This window comes from Nycticebus coucang, chromosome 2, assembly GCF_027406575.1.
Source record: "Nycticebus coucang isolate mNycCou1 chromosome 2, mNycCou1.pri, whole genome shotgun sequence".
Lineage (NCBI taxonomy): Eukaryota > Metazoa > Chordata > Mammalia > Primates > Lorisidae > Nycticebus > Nycticebus coucang.
This window is the reverse complement of record NC_069781.1, coordinates 184,445,577-184,466,583: the sequence shown is the minus strand read 5'-3', so window position 1 is coordinate 184,466,583 and position 21,007 is coordinate 184,445,577. Positions and strand designations below refer to the sequence as shown.

At 49.7% G+C, this 21,007-nt stretch overlaps 2 protein-coding genes across 4 annotated transcripts; one reads left to right on the top strand and one right to left on the bottom strand.

The window, feature by feature from the left end:
* Positions 1–1,736: 1,736 nt before the first annotated feature.
* SPATA33 (spermatogenesis associated 33) lies at positions 1,737–10,845 on the bottom strand. Its single transcript, XM_053555577.1, has 3 exons — positions 10,729–10,845; positions 10,394–10,519; positions 1,737–1,948 (listed from the first exon to the last, which is right to left on the bottom strand). The coding sequence occupies exons 1-3, from the start codon at positions 10,763–10,765 to the stop codon at positions 1,737–1,739; spliced, it is 375 nt and encodes a 124-aa protein (XP_053411552.1). The 5' UTR covers positions 10,766–10,845.
* A 78-nt stretch (positions 10,846–10,923) lies between these two features.
* CHMP1A (charged multivesicular body protein 1A) lies at positions 10,924–19,204 on the top strand. 3 transcript variants are annotated; one of them, XM_053555540.1, is made up of 7 exons: positions 10,924–11,077; positions 13,499–13,518; positions 15,160–15,237; positions 16,249–16,395; positions 16,967–17,095; positions 17,448–17,635; positions 18,107–19,204. In XM_053555540.1, exons 1-7 carry the CDS (start codon positions 11,071–11,073, stop codon positions 18,126–18,128), a joined length of 591 nt encoding a protein of 196 aa, XP_053411515.1. In that variant the 5' UTR covers positions 10,924–11,070; the 3' UTR covers positions 18,129–19,204. The 3 variants fall into 3 exon arrangements, with proteins under 3 accessions (XP_053411515.1, XP_053411523.1, XP_053411507.1); XM_053555548.1 differs by lacking the exon at positions 10,924–11,077 and adding an exon at positions 11,126–11,621; XM_053555532.1 differs by lacking the exons at positions 10,924–11,077; positions 13,499–13,518 and having other exon boundaries at positions 13,583–15,237.
* Positions 19,205–21,007: the final 1,803 nt, after the last annotated feature.

Sequence of the window (21,007 nt, the reverse complement as noted above, 5' to 3'; positions counted from 1 at the left end):
CACGTGAGCTGTGCTCCTGATGGCAGCTGCGGAGCAGAAGCCAGTCTCTGGCAGTGGCCTCTGTAGTGGTCATGTTGTGCCTGTACCTCAGAGATACCCCAGTCTGTAGCCAGGGACAAAGCCTTGTGTAGGAGGGGATGCACTGTCATTCAGAGTTAGGGGAGCGGTGCACTTCCAGTTCTGTGCCATTCTCACTCTTGTCTTCACAGGATGGTGAGAGCTGCCTGCCTCTGGAGCCAGCTAGGACAGCAAAGAGGCAAATGGTGCACTGGCCATGCTGGAGAACAACTCTGGAGGCCCTTAGGGGTGGCACTCAGATGTGGTGTGTGGTGTGGGATGTGATGTGAGCACCACAGAGCATCACTTACCTCTGATCCATTGTGGATGTTTTCTCACAAGGGTTGGAGAGCTGAGCTCCTAGGTGCCCAGGAGTATGGGCCCATCGGGCTCCAGTAATGTAGTTAATGCAAAGCAGGTCTTGAGTAGCAAGTCTCCAACATTTAAAGAAATTAGCTGGGTGTAGTGGATCACGCCTGTAATACCATCTACTTGGGAGGCTGAGAAAGGAAGCTTGTTTTAAGACCAGGATTTCAAGAACAGCCTGGGCAACATAGTGAGACCCTGTCTCTAAAAAAGAGAGAGAAAGAAAAGAAAAAAATTGTAATTAATAAATTTAGTATTTTCTGGCAGATTGCTTTCCCTCCCCTTGGGAAGTTTAAAATACATTTATGTGAAACAGTATTTACACAATGTTGTATCTTCATGCTATACTTATTTTGGAATTCATTTCTCAATTACTATTTAGGTCACAATGAGTGTACATGCATGGCACAGATGGGGCTGTGTGTGCATGCATGTATACATGCTGGACAGGCCGCTCACCTCAGCAACTGAGAAGGATGTGTCCATGATCCTGGTGGACATGCTATTATCCCCTGGTTCTGTTAGCCCCCGGAGGCCAGCATATCTTGGAGACCATGTATAAAGCCTGTCAACTAATCTGAAAATAACAAAACTAAGCATGCTGTCACCAGACTAAATGTGTGAAACAAGACAGACAAGGGCATTCTGGACCAGCCTGACCAAAAGGCTGCTGGTGAGATGGTGTCATCTGAAGAGCATCACACTTGGGTCCTTCAAATGGTCCTTCACTGTCAGGAGCCCTCGTCGGGCCAGAAGACATGACAGTGCTAATAAGGCCCAGGTGCCCCATAACCCCAGGACACAAACCACATTCTTCTTCTTGGCCTTTTAGTGCACTGGGTCACATTACAGTCAAGGGAGAAGCCCTTGGGTCCTTGTTAGGTGACTACCTCTCTGTTTTAAGAACATACAGCTTAAAGTTTAGCCTTCAAAATCTGACCTTGTCCCCAAGTTTGGGGGACATCTTATTTACTGTAACTTCCCTATTCTTTCATAGAAAGGATTTTAATTGTCCATTGTGAATGATAGCATGAGATGCTACCTGCTGTCCATGTAGCATCCTGGTCAGCTGACTACTCGCAACAGGAAAATACTAACATTAATTTATTATCACAAAGTTCATGCTCTGAGGCAGTCACTCTTCCCTTCACTAGGCCTTGGCAGCTCTGGGGAAGGTGAGACCAAGGTGGTCATATGGCAGACCTCATGGGCTGAAGGGCACCTGCAGCTTCCAGAAGGTGGACTGGCCCTTTCTGCCACTGTTGCTGAGACTCCTATCACAGTCAAGGAGGACAGCTGCTGGGGGCACTTGTTTATTCTGTAGTATGTAAATTATAGGCATCTACTGTGCTGGGGTTCCGGTGCCGATGGTAGGGGCCCCAGTCATCCTGCTCCCGAATGGTTCTCTGCTCCTCACTCCCATTAGAGCTGTTGCTAACCAGAGTCTCATTTGAGGCTCGAGTGATGATGATCCGTGGAATGACATTTTTCTTCTTGTTGGATTTTTGCTTTCCATCAACTTTCTCTAGAAGGAAAAAAACATCCAGGAATTTAGTTGGTATGTGGAAAACTTTTTTCACATTGCAGATAATGCCTATCTTGGGTTAGAGTAAAGGAGTTATACTCATGGTTAGCAGGAAAAGAAACAGGCTAAGCCAGAAGTGATCAAAACTGTTCAAACTGGACATTCTAAAGATCAAATGGATTTATAGCTCAGCCACAAGGGTGGGAAGTACTAGGTACCGCTTTCAAGGGAGAAAATAGGCGGAGTGCTTCCACTATCCAGGGTAGGAAGGCTGTGCTGCAGATGGCTTCAGGGTGACAGAAGCAGGAAAGAGGTCACATATCCAGGCAGGGACTGCCTCAGAGGTTAAGGTGCAGAGATGCAATTAAGAAAGGATTCTAGGCCAGGTGTGCTGTGGCTCACGCCTGTAATCCCAGCACTTGAGAGTCCGAGGCGGTGGACTGCCTGAGCTCACAGGTTTGAGACAGGTGGATTGCCTGAACCAGAGCAAGACCCCGTCTCTGAAAATAGCCAGGTATTATGGCGGGTGTCCGTAGTCCCAGCTACTTGGGAGGCTGAGGCAAGAGAATCTCTTAAGCCCAGGGCAACATAGTAAGACTCTGTCTCTAAAAAAAGTGGGGGGGATTCTAATTCTGACAAAAGCTCCCTATTCAGAACTTATTGGAAATGCTTTTTTTTTGAGACAGAGTCTCACTTTCTCAACCTAGGTAGAGTGCCAGTGCTGTGGCGTCATAGCTCACAGCAACTTCTAGTACTTCCCACCCTTGTGGCTGAGCTGTAAATCCATTTAATCTTTGGAATTCTTGGGCTCAAGTGATCCCCTTGCCTCAGCCTCCCAAGTAGCTGGGTCTACAGGCTCCTGCCACAACACCCAGCTATTTGTAGAGATGAGTTCTTGCTCTGGCTCAGGCTGGTCTTCAACCTGTGAGCTGAGGCAATCCACCCGCCTGGGCCTCCCAAGTGCTGGGATTACAGGCATGAGCCACTGCGCCCAGCTAGAAATGCTCTTGAAATGTACGTTTCTGATGTTGCCCACATTTCCTTATAACTTATTAAGGTTAGAAGGAATGCATGAGACCTGTGAAGCCACTGACCCTATTTAGTGTTCTCCTGCCTGCTCTCCCAGGGGCCCAGCTGCTGCATGTTGGGACACATCTTTTCAGTCTCTATAGCAGCACAGGGAGGTCTCTCCTCTGTGCACACAGATACTCTCAGACATGTGCTTTTTCAAAAACACAGCTATAGCCAGGTGTGGTGGCTCACGCCTATAATCCTAGCACTTGGGAGGCCAGGAAAGTGGATTACCTGAGCTCACAGGTTTGAGACCTGAGCTAGAGCAAGACCCCATCTCTAAAAATAGCTCGGTGTTGTGGTAGGCATCTGTAGCCCCAAACACTTGGGAGGCTGGGGCAAGAGAATCACTTGAGCCCAAGAGTTTGAGATTGCTGTGAGCTATAATGCCAGAGCACTGTAGGACAACAAAGTAAGACTCCTGTCTCAAAACAAAAAACAAAACAGCTACACTGGCCATGCTGGTTTTTGCTTCATCCCCTATTGAGTACCTCACGAACTGGTCACCTGGTAGGTTAAAGAGTTGAAAGTAACAGCTATTACTGAGTGCCTGTTCTGAGCCCTGGAATAAGGGCCATGAATAATGACACAATAGCTTCTGGTGAAGGTCCTCTATGCCCTATGTTTTACAGATGAGGAAACTGAGGCAGAAAGAGGTTAAACGTCACCTGCCCAAGGCTAATCAGCCAGGGAGTGGCCAAGGGAGGTTTGCAGACCCAGGCCATCAAGTCTGCGTCCCCCTTTACCTGCCACACTATGTTAGACACCCTCATTTATTTTACCTGTCAGATGACCCAGGGCCAGCACTGGGCCCTGAAATTATCCCTTTTTTTCAGTGACAGGGTCTTACTGTGTTGCCCAGGCTGGACAGCAGTGGCTATTCACAGCTATGATCACAGCTCCCGTAACCCCAAGCTCCTGGCTTCAAAGTAGCTAGGACTACAGGTTTGAGCCACCATGCCCAGCTTCTTACTATTTTTATAAAAAAACAAACCTGCATTTCATCTTATTTTATATTTACATTAGCAAGTTCATTTTTTAAAATTTTTTTTAGCAAGTTCATTTTTTATACTGATTATAAAAACATTTTATATGTTAAGACTGTTGTTTTAAATTTAAAAATTACTACATGTTGATTCTAAAATTACATGTCATGGTTCTTCTTTTGACCTTATGTGGCAGTGTGTAGGGCTGACTGCACAATGGGGCTGTGCCCCTGCTCTTTCATGGCAACCTGTGGTGTTCTGTCTAGGGTCCCATCATTTATGTAACCAGCTCTCTTTGAGGAACATGATTTAGTATATTTCCAATTTTTATATTTTCCAAATAATGCTATAATGAACAATCTCACATTTATATACTTACACATTTGTTACGGTTTAGCTATTGGTAAATTACTAGAAGTATAACTTCTGGGTCAAAGGGTATAACTCACTTCAAATTTTGTTAAGTATTTGGCTCTGCGCCTGTGGCTCAAGCCGCGAAGGTGCCCGTCACATACACTTGAGCTGGCGAGTTCGAATCCAGCCTGGGCCTGCCAAAACAACAATGATGGCTGCAACCAAAAAATAGCCAGGTGTTGTGACAGGCGCCTGTAGTCCCAGCTGCTTGGGAGGCAGAGGCAGGAGAATCACTTGAGCCCAGGAGGTTGAGGTTGCTGTGAGCTGTGATGCCACAGCACTCTACACAGGGCGACAGCTTGAGGCTCTGTCTCAAAAAAAAATTTTTTTTTTTTAATTTTTTTATTTTTTTTTTTAATTTTTTTATAAAAATTTTTTTTTGTTAAGTATTGTCAAAGTGTATTTTTTTTTTTTTTTTTTTGTAGAGACAGAGTCTCACTGTACCGCCCTCGGGTAGAGTGCCGTGGCATCACATGGCTCACAGCAACCTCCAACTCTTGGGCTTACGCAATTCTCTTGCCTCAGCCTCCCGAGCAGCTGGGACTACAGGCGTCTGCCACAACGCCCAGCTAGTTTTTAGAGACGAGGTCTTGCTCTTGCTCAGGCTGGTCTCGAACTCCTGACCTCAAGCAACAATCCACCATCTTGGCATCCTAGAGTGCTAGGATTACAGGGGTGAGCCACCATGCCCGCCCTAAGCCCCTTGTTTTCTTTCTTTTTTTTTTTTTTTGAGACAGAGTGGCATCCTAGTTCACAGCAACCTCACTTTTGGGCTCAAGTGATTCTCTTCCCTCAGCCTCCCCAAGTAACTGGGACTACAGGCGCCTGCCACAACACCCAGCTATTTTTTGTTGCAGTTGTCATTGCTCGGGTTAGCTGGCCCAGGCTAGGATTGAACCCACCAACTTCAGTGTATGTGGCAAGCCCTGTAACCATTGTGCTACGGGTGCCGAGCCAGCCCCTTATTTTCTATATTGGGCAATCACCTGTCCCAGCACCATGTAGTGAATCTCCCATCTGCTGCCATGCATTTGACACGATCCCCTTGCTGTAAACTCTGTTCTGCCCCCCAATCTGTGTGTGTACCTGATTTACTTAAATATCCCAGGGCTAAACCTTCCTCATGCTTCTGATTTTCTAGATGTTTCCTTTTATTCTTTTATTCTTCTAGATGAACTTTAAAATATTTGATCATATTCCCAAAACAACCTGTGGTGTTTTGATTTGGTGTTTGATTTTATAGATTAATGAAGGAATAAATAGTATCTTTACCTTATTGAGATCTTCTAATCCAAAACAAGATTTTTTTTATCTTCTTCAAAATTTAAAGTGTCATTTAAAAACATAAATCTTTTTAGGCTTCTTGATAAACAGTACCTGTACTAGTTTTCTGGGATTACATAACAAATTACCACAAACATAAAGGCTTACATCAGCACATGTATTTATTGCCTCACAGTTTCCATAGCATGGGAGTCCAGGCCAGCGTGGCTGGGTTTCTGCTCAGGGTTTCACACCGGGTGTCAGCTGGGCCGCATTCTCATGTGGACCTGGATGTCCTTGTCTGTGCCCATCCAGGTTGTGTCCAGAATTTATTTCTTTGTAGTTCAAGGACTGAAGCCCCAATCTTCTTGCAAGCTGTTGGCAGAGACTTGCTTGAAGCTCCCAGATGCTCTGACATCTTCACCTTTTCTAAAAGCCTTTTCTGATTACATCAGGCTCACCCAGGATAACCTCACATCTTAATCAAGTCAGAACCAACTGATGAATTCTCTAATTTCAGGAGTGACAGCCCATCCTCCTCATAGGTCCATCCATCCTCTGAGGGATGGGAGTAGACAGAGCTGTCACCAGGGAAAGGGATCCTGAGGGCTGTCTTAGAATGTCAGGACCACATTAACAAACTGTCTGCTAGAAAGATTTGTACTTCCACAGCCCTGTGTTGGAGCCCCCAATCTCTACTTGATGTGTTACTCTTTGGCCTCTTACATTATGTTGCAAATATTTTTTGAGCTTTGTTTATAGAGGGGTTGGGAAGATGTTTAATATCTTAATGTAGTGAAATCCTTTAATATTTGTGATCTTCCTATGCTTTAAGGTTTAGAAAGATGTTCCCCATTAAGAAATCAGATTAATATTTACAACTTTGTTTTTCTGTTCACTTTTTTTTCTTTTTTTTAACTTTTTTTTTTCTGTTTTTTTTTTTTTTTGGCCAGGGCTGGGTTTGAACCCGCCACCTCCGGCATATGGGACCGGCGCCCTACTCACTGAGCCACAGGCACCGCCCTTTTTCTTTTTTTTTTGAGACAGAGTCTCTGTCACCCTCAGGGGAGTGCGGTGGTGTCACAGCTTACAGCAACCTCAAACTCTTGGGCTTAAGTGATTCTCTTGCCTCAGCCTCCCAAGTAGCTGGGACTACAGGCTCCTGCCACAAAGCCCAGCTATTTTTTGTTGTTGCTGTAATTGTCATTGTTGTTTAGCTAGCCTGGGCCAGGTTCAAACCTGCCAGCCCTGGTGTATGTGGCTAGCACCCTAGTCGTTGAGCTACAGGTGCCCAGCCACTATTCACTTTTTTTTTTTTTTTTGTAGAGTCAGAGTCTCACTTTATGGCCGTCGGTAGAGTGCCATGGCATCACACAGCTCACAGCAACCTCCAACTCCTGCGCTTAAGCGATTCCCTTGCCTCAGCCTTCCGAGTAGCTGGGACTACAGGTGCCCGCCACAACGCCCAGCTATTTTTTGGTTGCAGTTCAGCCGGGGCCGGGTTTGAACCCGCCACCCTCGGTATATGGGGCCGGCGCCTTACCGACTGAGCCACAGGCGCCACCAGGTGCCCAGCCACTATTCACTTTTTCTATTTGTTCTTACCCATCTGGAATTTATCCCATTAGAGGCAAGGGGTTACAATCCAATGTATGTTTTCTCTGTAAGGTGTGAGGCAATTTTCCAAGCATCATTTACTATATAATCCTTCCTTTTCCCGCTTATTTTTGGTGCCAACACATCACATATTAATCACACAGATGTGCACATACTATGGACTTATTGTCTCTATTTCTTTTTTTTTTTTTTTTTGTAGAGACAGAGTCTCACTTTATGGCCCTCGGTAGAGTGCCGGGGCCTCACACAGCTCACAGCAACCTCCAACTCCTGGGCTTAAGCGATTCTCTTGCCTCAGCCTCCCAAGTAGCTGGGACTACAGGCGCCCGCCACAATGCCTGGCTATTTTTTTTGGTTGCAGTTTGGCCAGGGCCGGGTTTGAACCCGCCACCCTCGGTATATGGGGCCGGCGCCTTACCGACTGAGCCACAGGCGCTGCCCCTTATTGTCTCTATTTCATATTTCATTGATCTGTTCTTATGCTGGAACTATATTTTAATTATTAAAACTTGTGATATGTTAAAGAAATATTTTTAAAATACTCGTAAGTTCACAGAATGTTGCAAAAGTACTACAGAGAATGTAACCTCCACCCAGTTGCTCCCAATGCTCATGCAGAACTGCAGTACAATATCCACGTATGTGGTGTTGTGTCTACACAAGAATGCTAACACTGGTGTAATGTGTGTATACAGATCTACACCATTAATCACATGTAGCCACCACCAAAGTCATAGCCATCTCCCTTCTGCTGTCCCTTTGTAGACACGCGTATTGTCTGCATGCCCTATAACTAACCCCAGGCAGCCACTAGTGTGTTCTCTATAGTTTTGTCACTTGGAGAACGTTATACAAATGGAATCAAATCATGAGACCTTTTGAGACTATTTTTCACTCAGCTTGGTATTTTAAAATAGCTGACAGAAATGTTCCTTAAGTTTCTATTCTTTTTCAAAATTTTCTTTCAATTAAGTATACTCCACCTTTATAAAAACATGATGAAAGTATTCACACACAGATGTAGTATCAGTACCTAGATATACATCACGTAGCTTTGATCAATATTTTGTTTTTATTTTTGATCAATATTTTGTTACCTTATTTTGTGTATCTTTCTCTTTTTTATCTGAGTATCTTCAAGCAAATGTTAGACATATAATTTCACCCATAAATGCAGTATATCTCTATCAGATAAGGATTTTATTTTAGCATAACTATAATGCATTGCCACATCTAAAAAAATTATCATCCAATGCCCAATTTGCCTAAAGAGTTGTCAAGCTTCAATCCACACACCACATTTGGCGCACAGATCTCTCAGGATTCTCCTTCTAACAATCTTCTCCTTTAGGGGGACGGGGATAGGCTCTTTCTTTGGTGCCAGGGTGTAAGGGGTATAATCATAGACTGTAGCTCAACCTCAAACTCCTGGGTTCAAGCAATCTTCTTAACTTAGCCTCTCAAGTTGCTGGGACCGTACAGCCATCTGAGGGCTGTGGAGGAAGATATCCCCGACACCAAGGGTGGCAAAACAGGAATATGCCAAGCCCTTGATGTTATGGCTGTACTGCTTTGCAAATCACCTGGAAGCCCTGCCTCTGACCCTTCATTTCTTTGTGAGACATTAAATTCCTCACAAAGGAATTTGTGGGCCAGGCATGGTGGCTCATGCCTGTAACCCCAGCACTCTGAAAAGATGAGGCAGGAGTAAGCCCAAGAGTTTGAGGTTGCTGTGAGCTATTATGACACCAGTGGGTTCTAGCCCAGGTGACAAAGCAAGACTCCTCAGTAGAGTGCCATGACATCATAGCTCACAGCAACCTCAAACTCTTGGGCTTAAGGGATTCTCTTGCCTCAGCCTCCCAAGTAGCTTGGACTATAGGCACCCACCATGCCTGGCTATTTTTTTTGTTGCAGTTGTTGTTGTTTAGCAGGCCCTGGCCAGGTTCAAACCTGCCACCCTCGATGCATGTGGCCTGCGCCATAAGCACTGTGCTACGGACACCAAGCCAAATTTTTAATGTTTTTAGAGATGGGATTCATTATGCTGCTTAGGCTGGCCTCAAATTCCTGGGCTGAAGTGATCCACCTGCCTCAGCTTCCGAAGTAGCTGGAACTATGTGTACCTCCCTTGTTAAATATTTCACAGTTTCATCTCCAAAACCCGCATGATAAAATTGATGGAAGACTTTGTATTCTACCTTTTCCTATTTTTGTGGCTTCATCTTCCCCACACACACCCAAAGTTCTGGCCACTGGAGGCTGTTGTAAAATGAGTTAGAGGTTGCTGTGAGCCGTGTAATGCCACGGCACTCTACCAAGGGCGGTACAGTGAGACTCTGTCTCTACAAAAAAAAAAAAAAAATGAGTACGTTTTTGAAACTGTTTGAGTCCGTTGTCCCAAAGGAGGCAGGTTTGAACCTGGCCAGGGCCTGCTAAACAACAATGACAACTGCAACAAAAAAATAGCCAGGCGTGGTGGGTGCCTGTAGTCCAAGCTACTTGGGAGGCTGAGGCAAGAGAATCCCTTAAGCCCAAGAGTTTGAGGTTGCTGTAAGCTATGACGTCACGGCACTCTACCAAGGTTGACATAGTGAGACTCTGTCTCAAAAAAATAAATAATTTAGGGTTAGCAACCTCCAACTCCTGGGCTCAAGCGATTCTCCAGTTATATCCACTCCTACCTCCTCACTGTGCCGGGCAGAGTGGTCCACGGCTCCACCCCAGCCCCAGACCGCATCCCAAGGTTCCACTCCAGGTTGTGGCACGCTGAAGGAATCACAGTGGTACCAGATGGGCAGTCGTCCTGGATAACTTGGCTGGGAAACGTGCTTTCTATCTGTGCTGCATTAGTGGCTCTTGACTCTGTTATGCATCTATCATGTGGGAACTTAACTAAACTTTTATTGAACTTATATTTTTCACCAAGAATTCTGGATTTACCTCCTACACAAAGGTCCTAAAACAAACCCCCTCTAGGGAATCGCCCACCCTCAGCATCCGGTCACCGTAGCCTCAGAAACGGGCTCCTGCTCAGCCTGCCCCAAGCCCCTGCGCGGTGCAGACCCCCACCCTGTGCCTTCCCACCACCTACCTTCGTCTGTCCCCGCAGGGGGATCTGAGAGCTTCTCCGACTCCCTGTCTGACTGCCTAGCTTCCTGGGAGTGCTTTTCTTTAGACTTTGGGCCCGAACTGGTGGGTGCCTTCTTTTGCTCCTCGCCTGAAATACACAGATGATCAGAGCTATACTTCAGTGTCTAGGGCAACGGACCCCATCCGTCTTCAGTTGCCTACTTTGGTTCAGAGTAAAATAAAACAGTTCGGAGACATTCCACTTCCCCAAACATGTTTGGAGCGAAAGACTACTAAGTCGCCGTCGTTAAGACTTCGGGTAGCAGGGACCACCTGCACCGGGAGCGCCCGCGTTACCTTTCTTGAGTTTGTGTTTGCTTTTGGACAGTCCCATAGGTGAACCCACCGCCCCCGCCGGCGCACCCTGTGCCTCCCCGGCCGCGCAGCCTGGAGTGACTCACAAACGGGCCTCCGCCAGCGTCTGCGCGTCGCCACGGTAACCCCGCCGCTCGCACCGCCCTCAATGGGGAGGGGTGTGGCGCCGTCCTCTCGCGAGAGCGGGCCGCGCGGCCGGAAGCGGGGCGGTGACCCCGGAAGGTCCCGCCGGGCGAAGCTGGTCTTTTCGATCGCCACCGGCAGCTGCTGTCGCCCAGTTTGTGTCCCTCTGCCTTTTTGAGGGGCGCTGCCGCTTGCCTGGCCATGGACGGTAAGAGGCCACCGCCGCACTCCGGGGAGGTGCAATGGGACCGCCGTTCCCACTGGCGCGGGCTCCGCCCACCTGGGCCGCGGGCGGGGCTCTGGCAGAGCTCTCGGGTCCCGGGCCTCGACGCCCACCCGGGACCTCTTGCCCCCGGGCCTCGACTCCCGGACCAGGATCCTGTCCCCCGGGCCTCGACCCCGGATCTCATTCCCCGCCCAGCCCTTCTCCGGCTTGCGGCCTTTCCCCGCCCGCCTCTTCCAACACCGGGGATGGACGGCGATGGCCGCTTCCGCCTTGAGGAGCCCTGGAATATCGGGTCAGAGGGCACCAGGAAAGGTGCCCAAAACACTACCAAGGGAAATAGGAGGAGCTCCAGGCGTGGCCTTCCTCACCACAACTTTTTGGGATATGAGCTGTGTCCCCCCACCTTCCTCTTCTACACAGTTGAGAAGGAGGTTCTAAGGTTGAGAGGGACACCCCCCCGCCGCCCCTGGCAACAGCCTCGCTTCCATCCCTGACCTCCTCCCCTCGGGGTCTGCTGTGTGCTCAGGTATGGTGAAGCACAGGAAGAATCTGGAAAATGAAGGTGCCAGTACTTGCTGAAATGTTTATGGGCTGGTGCCAGAGGCTTGTAAAAATGTTTTGAAATGTACAGAGCTATAGTACAGCCATGTCATTGCCCTGGAGGGAACTATAGAGGTTTTCTGCAAATGGCATGGGAGAGAAGATGAGAGCACCTAACTCCCCTCCCCCAAATGTTAGCTTTTGCTCCACAGCTTGCTCAGCTCTTTTGAGGGACCTGTTTTTGAACCCATATTATTTTTATCCAGGGTTAGGTTTTACCTCAACAAGCTTTCTGTGCTTTAGAGTCTAGTTATCCTGCACGCATTTGCATGAGAGAGCTGAGGCTGAAGGGAGGGTGATTGAGCCAGCACCATACAGCATGTTGAGTGGGCTGCATGTTTTTGCCTAAACCTTGGGTCAGGATGGCTGGGTCTCTTAACCAGCACCTGCACAGGTAGATGGCAAGTTAGTAGATGTACAGCACATTGGAAACACATCAGGTCTCAGCTGGGGACCTTGGTTCGCATTTGTGAACACTCAGGACCCGAATTCTGCTTACAGGTTTTATTTCCTCATCATGGGTTGGTGTGGTGAGTTAGCCCTGTCAGGGATCAGGTGTCATGGCCACAATCCAAATCAAGAAACTGAATAAACTAACATCAATGCAAGTCTCTGGCTCTTGAGGTTTGGTGAGTGAGGAACAGTTCTGGGTATCAGTGAATTTACTCTTTAATACACTTCAGTCTCCTCAGTTCTGTGTCGGCAGGAATGGCCCCTGATTCTGATTTGTCACTCTGAATAGCTGCTTTCACTGAAGCTGCTCTTTGATAGCAGAAGAGTTACCACCTTGCTAGCTGTGTCCATTTTCCTTTGAGTAGAAAGAGAATATAAAAAACAGACCGCAGGCCAGGCGTGGTGGTTCGCGCCTGTAATCCCAGCACTCTGGGAGGCCAAAGTGGGTGGACTGCTTGAGCTCAGGAGTTCAAGACCAGCCTGAGCAAGAGGGAGACCCATCTCTTAAAAAAAAAAAAAAAACAACACTGGCTCGGTGCCTGTAGCTCAGCAGATAGGGTGCCAGTCACATAACTGGAGCCTGACAAGTTCGAACCCAGCCCAGGCCTGCCAAACAACGACTACAACAACAAAATAGCCGGGGACTATGGCAGACACCTGTAGTCCCAGCTACTTGGGAGACTGAGGCAAGAGAATTGCTTAAGCCCCAGAGTTGGAAGTTGCTATAAGCTGTGACACCATGGCACTATACTGAGGGCAACATAGTGAGACTCTGTCTCAAAAAAAAGAAAAGAAAGAAAGAAAATAGCTGGGCATCATTGGGGGGCCCTGTAGTCCCAGTTACTTGGGAGGCTGAGGCAAAAGAATCGCTTGAGCCTAAGAGTTTGAGATTGCTGTGAGCTATGACACCACGGCATTCTACGGATGACAACAAAATGAGACTTTGTCTCAAAAAAAAAAAAAAGAAAACTTTCTTTCTTCAAAGTTTGATTAATTATACACCACCATCTCTCTGAGTTGTCACCATAGCCAAGTACTGTATTTATCACCTCATCTGTCCTCATACTAGCCCTTTGAGGTTGGCTGGTGCCATCCTCATGTTCCTGGAGAGAAACAGGCGTAGGAGGGTCAGTGTATGCTGGAGCCCTGTGGCTAGCAGGACCAGAGCTGGTACACTGTTCAACTTCTGACTCCACCATTGTTGGGCCTCCTTGAAGGCCCCCGGCAAATAGAACCTGTGTCTGCATTCCCTCCTGGTGTCTAGAGGGGTCTTAGTGATACCATCTGCATATTAGAAGTTCTGCTTATTACAGCTCGTGGAAACCTCAAACCTTTTCCTCTCTTTTGCAGATACTCTGTTCCAGTTGAAGGTATGTACTGAATGAGCATTCATCCCAACCCTGCCCTGGTGATCAGTGAGTGAGGATACGTAGTATAAGTCACACTCAGAGCTCCAGGTACAAAGTCAGGGGACAGATTATAATAGTTGAGTAATTGCCACTCAGTTCTCAGACTGCTAGCCGAAGAAGAATTACTAAGTTGGCCTGATGACATATTAACTATTTCCTTATCCCAGGCTAAGTGGGAGCAGGTAACTTAGGCTCATCCATGAAAGACTGAGTGTTTTATCTTTAAGAAACACAACTTGGGTGTTGGGTCCATGCCTTGATGTTCTGCTAAGACATTTAAAACTCAGATGTGACAATTGAGCATGATGGCTTCCACGCCTGGAGGCCCAAGGCAAGAGGATCCCTTGAGCACAGGAGTTTGAGACCAGCCTGAGCAAGAACAAAACGCCATCTCTACTAAAATATAGAAAAACTAGCCAGGCATTGTAGTGGGCACCTGTAGTCCAGCCACTCAGGAGGCTGATGGAGGAGGATTGCTTCAGCTTGGGAATTTGAGGTTGCTGTGAGCTGTGACAGCTCTCTACCAGGATGACAAAGTGAGACTCTTATCCCTAAATAAATAAAACTCAAATGTGGCCTCAACCCCTTTAAGATCATATTTGAAAGAGAGCTTTCTGTGGTGGCTCACATACTCTGGGAGACCAAGGTGGGTGGATTGCCTGAGCTCACAGGTTCGAGTACAACCTGAGCCAGAGCAAAACCTCATCTCTAAAAAATAGCTAGAGGTTGTGGCAGGTGCCTGTATTCCCAGCTACTTGGAAAGCTGAGGCAAGAGAATCACTTTAGCCCAAGAGTTTGAAGTTGTTGTGAACTGTGATGGGCCATGGCACAGCTAAGTATTCCTCCTAGGGGAGGTTTTTGTACCTTCTAATAATCCAGGGCCTATTTATGAATATTTCTCTTAAACGCTGTCATGGTTGATCATCTATATTGGCATTATCTTGTTTTACTGCTAGTTCTGAGTTATTGAACAGAAGCGATGTTCACAGGCTACTGAAAGTACTTTGGGACCCTCAGTCCCAGAGTGGCTCTGCAAGATGTTGAGGACAGGAGGCATTGATGGAAAGGTGCCCCCAAGGGGCAGCATGTGGGACAGGAGCCAGGGCGGGGGCCTGCTCAGCCTGTCGCAGCCTGGTGGTTGCTGGTGCCCTGGTTTCTGGGTTTGCCAGAGGCCCTGTGGACACATCAACATTTCTTCATGGTGTTGGCAGAGTAGTCAGGCCACACATATGGTGTTCTGGGAAGATGACACTTGCAAGTGTATTTTTAACCTGGAATTTAGTGTTACTAACTTGGGATGACCTGTCATAGGTTTTCTCAAGTTTTTCTATGGTAGGATCAGAATCTTCAAAGGGAAGACAGGCATTTTAGAACAGCCTCCTTTTGCCATACAGAGCATGAGACAGAGGGTGTCTCTTTCCTGGAGCTGAGTCAACCCCTTGCACCCCAGGTGGCAGTGAGCATGCACACCACAGGCTTTCTGCCTCTGTGGGCTCAGGCGTGTTGATGAGTGTTCAGGAGCTAGCGTGGACCAACTTTGGGCCTGGGGAGGAGCCTGGAAGGTGGGCTCTTGAAGGTGTGACTCAGGGTGTCCGTGTTCAGTTCACAGCAAAACAGCTGGAGAAACTAGCGAAGAAGGCAGAGAAGGACTCCAAGGCTGAGCAGGCCAAAGTGAAGAAGGTGAGGGCTTGGGCTTTTTTCACATTTGTGACTTCTCTGGGTCTGTATTCTTTTCTTTTCTACCCTTGTTTTTGTTTTCTGTGTGTTTTGAAGAGTGTGTGTGTGTGTGTGTATCATGATTTAATCTTACCATGACTCTTAGTCTCAAAATGTGTGTGTGTGTGTGTATCATGATTTAATCTTACCATGACTTATCCTCAAAATATTCTCTTCTCACAAGAGAACAGTGAGATTGAGGGAAGGGAGGTGTCAGGTGTGGTGGAGCATGGAGTGGCTCCAGCCTACTGAGGGTGTCCAGAGCAGAAAGATGTATCGTCTTTGGTCTTTGACCTCTTATTCATTTCTGATGTTCTGAACTTGATTTTGCTTTTAATTGTGTAGGAAATGGGCTTCCAGCTACCTGCCACGATCCTGGCATTTTTAGCTGTCTCCTCTGTGCAGCAAGTACTCCCTTGGGAGGGTCCCCAGGAAGGGCCTACTGAGAAGCACGGTTGAGGAAGTATGGGATCCGACTCTTTTGAGAGACATTCAGCTAAATCTTATGCAGCTCCTAAAACTTTGCCTAACAGATGAAATAGGATTTTGGTAACTCCTCACCCAAATAGCCTTCCCAGGGCAGAGTGGAACCGTCAGTGACAATGCAGTCCCCATAACTAGTGCTTGGGTCTTCTCCATCTGTGGGTGCTGAGCGTCTATGCTCTTGTGAGTGCTGGTTGAGAGCTAGCAAGGCACCAAGAGAGGGCCTGTGCACTGGTGGGGGAGAATCCCCCCTTCTTTGGCTGGTAATGCTGCTCCATTCCTGGACTCTCATGCACCCAAGTAGGCTCAGGACCTGGGGATCTCTGCATGTTTACGAAGCTCACAGATGTTTCTGATGAGTTTACCTAGAAAGGATTGTGAAGGGGCCCCCACTGCACGATAGTGGTGTCCCCAGGGAGGTCAGCATCAGGTCCCTAGCAGGGACATGCAAACCACTGAGTTCTCCCAGCTGTCATTTACCCCCAATCTTAGGCCCTTCAGCAAAAGAATGTGGAGTGTGCCCGTGTGTATGCCGAGAATGCTATCCGCAAGAAGAATGAGGGTGTAAACTGGCTGCGTATGGCGTCCCGCGTGGACGCAGTGGCCTCCAAGGTACAGACGGCTGTGACCATGAAAGGGGTGAGTGCTAGACATTGCTGCCAGGTGAGCTGGCTTCTGCCAGCTGAGGCAGGAAAGGGTTTGAGGGTTGGATCGTAGGTGGCTCCCTATTGTGGGAAGCTGGGTCAGCTTAGAGCTGTGGCATCAGGAAGTGCTGGCTCAGACACAGGGCAGTCCAAGTCCTGGGGTCTACACTGATGTCACAGGAAGAACTCTCGGTCTTCACAGGATCCCACACAATGCAGAGCTGGCATGGCCAAGCCTATCTTAGCTGGCCAGGGAAAGCCATATCTGAGCCTTGGTTCCATACTGGGGAATCCCCTCCGAGGCAGTAACGGGGGGGCAGAAGGCAGAAGAGAGAGCCAGTTCTGAGGACCTACTGTGTCAGCCTTTTCCAAGCTCTCCTTGTGCTTGTCCATTCAGCTGACCGCACTTCCTGAGGACCTGGGGTGATGGCTCATCCCAGACCCACATTTTAGTGGCTGGGGTGAAGGGCCTGGCTCTGCCATCAGAGCTTCAGGGGACTCACGCTGTGTGGTGACCTTTGCTCATCTCTCATCCTGCTCCGTACCCCAACCTGCTCCTGTCCCAGGTGACCAAGAACATGGCACAAGTGACCAAAGCCCTAGACAAGGCCCTGAGCACCATGGACCTGCAGAAGGTGTCTGCAGTGATGGACAGATTCGAGCAGCAGGTGCAGAACCTGGACGTGCACACCTCGGTATGTTACTGGGGGTAGGATGGCACTGCAGCCCCTTGGGAGAGTGCTCGCAGGCTGACATGCCAACAGCACATGCCATGTCTGCTCCCTGCTGTCACCAAGTACCCCATGTGCTGGGTCCCTGCTAGGACCTCAAGAGAGGGTGGGCAGGCAGCAGGACCTTCTCCACAGGCACAAGGCACCTCCTGGAGTGGGTTCACGTGGGGCAGGGCTGGGCATGTGGCTGGCAAGGCTCTGGAGGGGGCCAGAGACAGTGTCGTGAGAACGGTGAGGAGGAGTCTGGGTGGGGAGAGTGCACAGTCCAGCCCTCAGGAAGCTGTGCTTGTGGCTCTACCTGTGCCTCCTACCTCAGGTGATGGAAGACTCCATGAGCTCGGCCACCACACTCACCACGCCTCAGGAGCAGGTGGACAGCCTTATTGTGCAGATTGCCGAGGAGAATGGCCTAGAGGTGCTGGACCAGCTCAGCCAGCTGCCCGAGGGCGCCTCTGCTGTGGGCGAGAGCTCTGTGCGCAGCCAAGAGGACCAGCTATCTCGGAGGTAGGGACATGACCTTGAAATGCAGCATTCTGAACCACTCACTCTAGCACTGTAGGAGGGAAGGCAGAGTTGGGGGTTGGTGGCTCCAAGTCAGCTGAGCAGAGACTTTGCAGATAGCACCGGTCCTGGGGCTGTCAGGGAGGATGGCTTCTTCCCCCAATTCTCTAGGCCTGTCCATGCTCAGGTGTGCACAGAAGGCCTCAGAATACATGCTAGACAGAGCATTTACACACAGGTGTGCGCGGGGACCTCCTTTTAGAAAGAGAAATCTTTGCCCTTCCCAGTGTAGCAAGTAAGGACAGAACAGTGCATGGCTACTCCTAGGATCTGTCATGTTACCTCAGGACATCCATAAAACGCTGAAAATGAGGAGGAAGGTGGTCACTGCCCTGGAACAGAGGAGGGGCCTTTGGCTCCCTGGTCAGAGCTGCCCGCCCTGCCCTTCTCACTGAGTCTTGCTTTGGTTTCCAGGTTGGCTGCCTTGAGGAATTAGCTGCCCCATTGTAAACTGCCTCCTCTGCCCCATGCATCTTGCCACTGCCTCAGCTGCTCTCACCTGCGGAAGCCCGGGTGGCTCCAGAATTATTCCTGTTTTCATAGAGCAGCAGTGGGCCTGTATCCGGGTGTTGCATTTATATGGACTTAGGGGTAACTTCTGTGACTCTGAGCTCCCCTCTGCCCTCCATGGAGTTGACAGACACTGGCCAACAGGTGCAGACCTCAGCCCGGAGATGTGGGGGCTTCAGACTCTGCAGGCACTGCTGCTCTCCACCTGTGGGGCAGCGGGGTGGCGCCACCACTGTTGCCATCCAGCTCCTGGAGGCCCCTATGTGCAGGAGGCCCCCACTAAATGGACAGACACAGCTGAGGAGGGCCAGCGGCCTACATGCTGGAGAACGTCAGGCACTGGCAACATTGTCCTGGAGCATTGACAGACCACAGCCCTCCTCCATTGTTCAGAGTAGGGTCTTTGCTGCCCCTGCCAGCTAGCTGGACCCACTCAGGCTTCCTGCAGACTTTGGCACAGAACCGCTGCCCAGCTCCAGCCCGGGGTGCCCACTTGGGATTCATTCTCATCCTTGCCTGCTGCTACCTCGGGGGTTCCTTGGGCCTGTAGGCTGTGATCTGTGTCCTCAGCTATTCCTGGTGGCACAGAGTCATTCTTTCAGGGGCCCTTCCTTGGGACCTCGGTGGCAGGTACTACCCATTTGGCTCACTCCTATCACTGTAAACGGGGCCTCCCCCCACTGTGCCCCCCTCCTGCCTTCCCAGTCTGGAAGCCAGAGTAGCTGGTGAATAGCTCCTGGGAGAGCTGCTGTGGCGGGGCGGCAATGAATCACCTGCCCCTGTGGCCCTGGTGGGCTTGTCCAAACAGGACAGCTGACAGTTCTCTGGGCACAGGCTGCTGTTTTTGCTTTTTCTGTTCCCTAAAGTTTACTTCATTTTCCTGAAGCAGTCGGAATAGGCAGCCTGGGGGGCGTTGTGGGTCCTGCCCCCTCAGCACAAGCTGGAGATGGCCTGGGGCTCTTTGTGGCTTTTGTGTACAGAATATGGAAACTTCTGCCTGGATTTGTGACTTTGGTTTTTGTGGGGGACATGGCGTTGGTGGGTCCTGGATGTGAGGGGAGGGATCATGCCTCTTCTGTTGCCCCCTCTGGCCTTCCTCAAAATCACCCCATGTGCTGGGAGTGGAGTGAAGGTCCTTGCACCCTCGGGGTTGACAGCGGGGCACCCAGGTTCCCAGAGGGTGCAGCACACAAAGCCATGGGTGGGAGTGGGCATGTTTAGCCTTTTCCTGAAGTGCTGTTATAACTTATCCCTAAAAATGTTGTTGGGCTTCATTTTGGTGGCCTTGGATGGGGGTAGGGTCCCCCACCCAGGAGGCCAAGGAGGTGCCCAGAGGCTCAGCTCTGAGTACTCACTGGTGGAGGTGGGCCGTGCATGGGGAGTCTCAGGCTCCCCAGACCAAGGGGGTTGGGTCTGCAGTTATAAAATTATCCATGTTAGCCAGGCTTGGTGGCTCACTCCTGTAATCCTAGCACTTGGGAGGCCAAGGTAGGTGGATTGCCTGATCTCTCACTGGTTCGAGACCCAGCCTGAGCCAGAGTGAGACCTCGTCTCTAAAAATAGCCGGGCATTGTAGCTACCTGGGACTACAGGCGCCCTGCCACAATGCCCTGCTATTTTTTCATTGTAGTTGTCTTTGTTTGAGGCGGTGGAGCAGGTGAGGACGGCCCAGGCTGGATTCGAACCCACCAGTTCGGTGTACATGGCTGGCACCCTAGCCACTTGAGCTATAGGCACCGAGTCTACTTTGAAGTAATTTTGAAGTGCATAAAAGTGGGGCGGCACCTGTGGCTCAAAGGAGTAGGGCGCCGGCACCATATACCAGAGGTGGTGGGTTCAAACCCGGCCCAGGACAAAAAGTGCATAAAAGTGGCAGAATGTACAGGTTCTTTCTGCCTCTCACCCAGTTCTTCTCACTAACTTCCTAGTTAACCATGTGAGTTTGCTAACTCAAGAAACTATCTGACACCTTGTTGCCAACTAGTCTGCTCCTGACAAGTGCTGGTCCAGGGTCACCCCACTCTGCATGTCCTGGTTCCAGCCTATACCCCCAGCCAGAAAAGTCAGCCGGACTAAACCGGGGGCTTACGACAGAAGCCCTGGTTAACTCAGCAGCTATGCCTTCTGGGGGTGCTGCTGGCTGCAGGAGGCCTGACCTCCACTCTGCCTCCGCAGGGACCCTGCTCGCCTTCCCTCTGTGGGCCCCCACCAGCACCAAGGGCTGTGGTTGGCCTCTGCCTTGTGAGGTTGGGTCTGAGAGGGACAAGTGAGCCCACAGCGGAGTCTGAGGGAAACTACAGACCACCTGTGCAGGGCCTGGTGCCCCCACACCTAAGGGCACCTTGGGGACCCTGGTAGGGTGCAGGATGCCTAGGCAGAGTAGTTCCTGCCTGGATGTGAAACACAAGTTTGTCTAGAGGGGGTATCCTAGGGGCAGTGGCCTAGAAGGGAGCCCTGCCCTGCATGTGTCCACCCTCCATCAGCCTCCAACTCCTCACTGCAGTCTGCAGCCCTCCCTGGCACAGGCCTCACCTTTCCCTGTGCCAAGAGGCCAGGCCAAGGGAGTAGGCCTGAGCCATGAGGTCCAGAGCCAAAGTGGACTAGGTGGGGGGCGTGCATGTGGGTGTGTGCATGTACGTGTGGGTGGGTGTGTATGTGTGGTGTATGTGTGTGGGTAGGTATGTGTGCATGTGTATGGGAAAGTGGGGGTGTGTGCATGTGTATGGGAAGGTGGGGGTGTGTGCATTTGTGGAGGGTGTGTGTATGGGTGTTGGGGGGTGTGCATGGGAGGCCACAAGAATCCAG

Coding starts and splice junctions, on each gene's coding strand:
- CHMP1A (XM_053555532.1), top strand. CDS start 15,064: ATGAGTGTTCAGGAGCTAGCGTGGACCAACTTTGGGCCTGGGGAGGAG. Junction 16,396..16,966: donor CGGCTGTGACCATGAAAGGG/GTGAGTGCTAGA, acceptor CTCCTGTCCCAG/GTGACCAAGAACATGGCACA. Junction 17,636..18,106: donor GAGGACCAGCTATCTCGGAG/GTAGGGACATGA, acceptor TTTGGTTTCCAG/GTTGGCTGCCTTGAGGAATT.
- SPATA33 (XM_053555577.1), bottom strand. CDS start 10,765: ATGGGACTGTCCAAAAGCAAACACAAACTCAAGAAAG. Junction 10,520..10,728: donor CAAACACAAACTCAAGAAAG/GTAACGCGGGCG, acceptor TGTGTATTTCAG/GCGAGGAGCAAAAGAAGGCA. Junction 1,949..10,393: donor CCCTGCGGGGACAGACGAAG/GTAGGTGGTGGG, acceptor TTTTCCTTCTAG/AGAAAGTTGATGGAAAGCAA.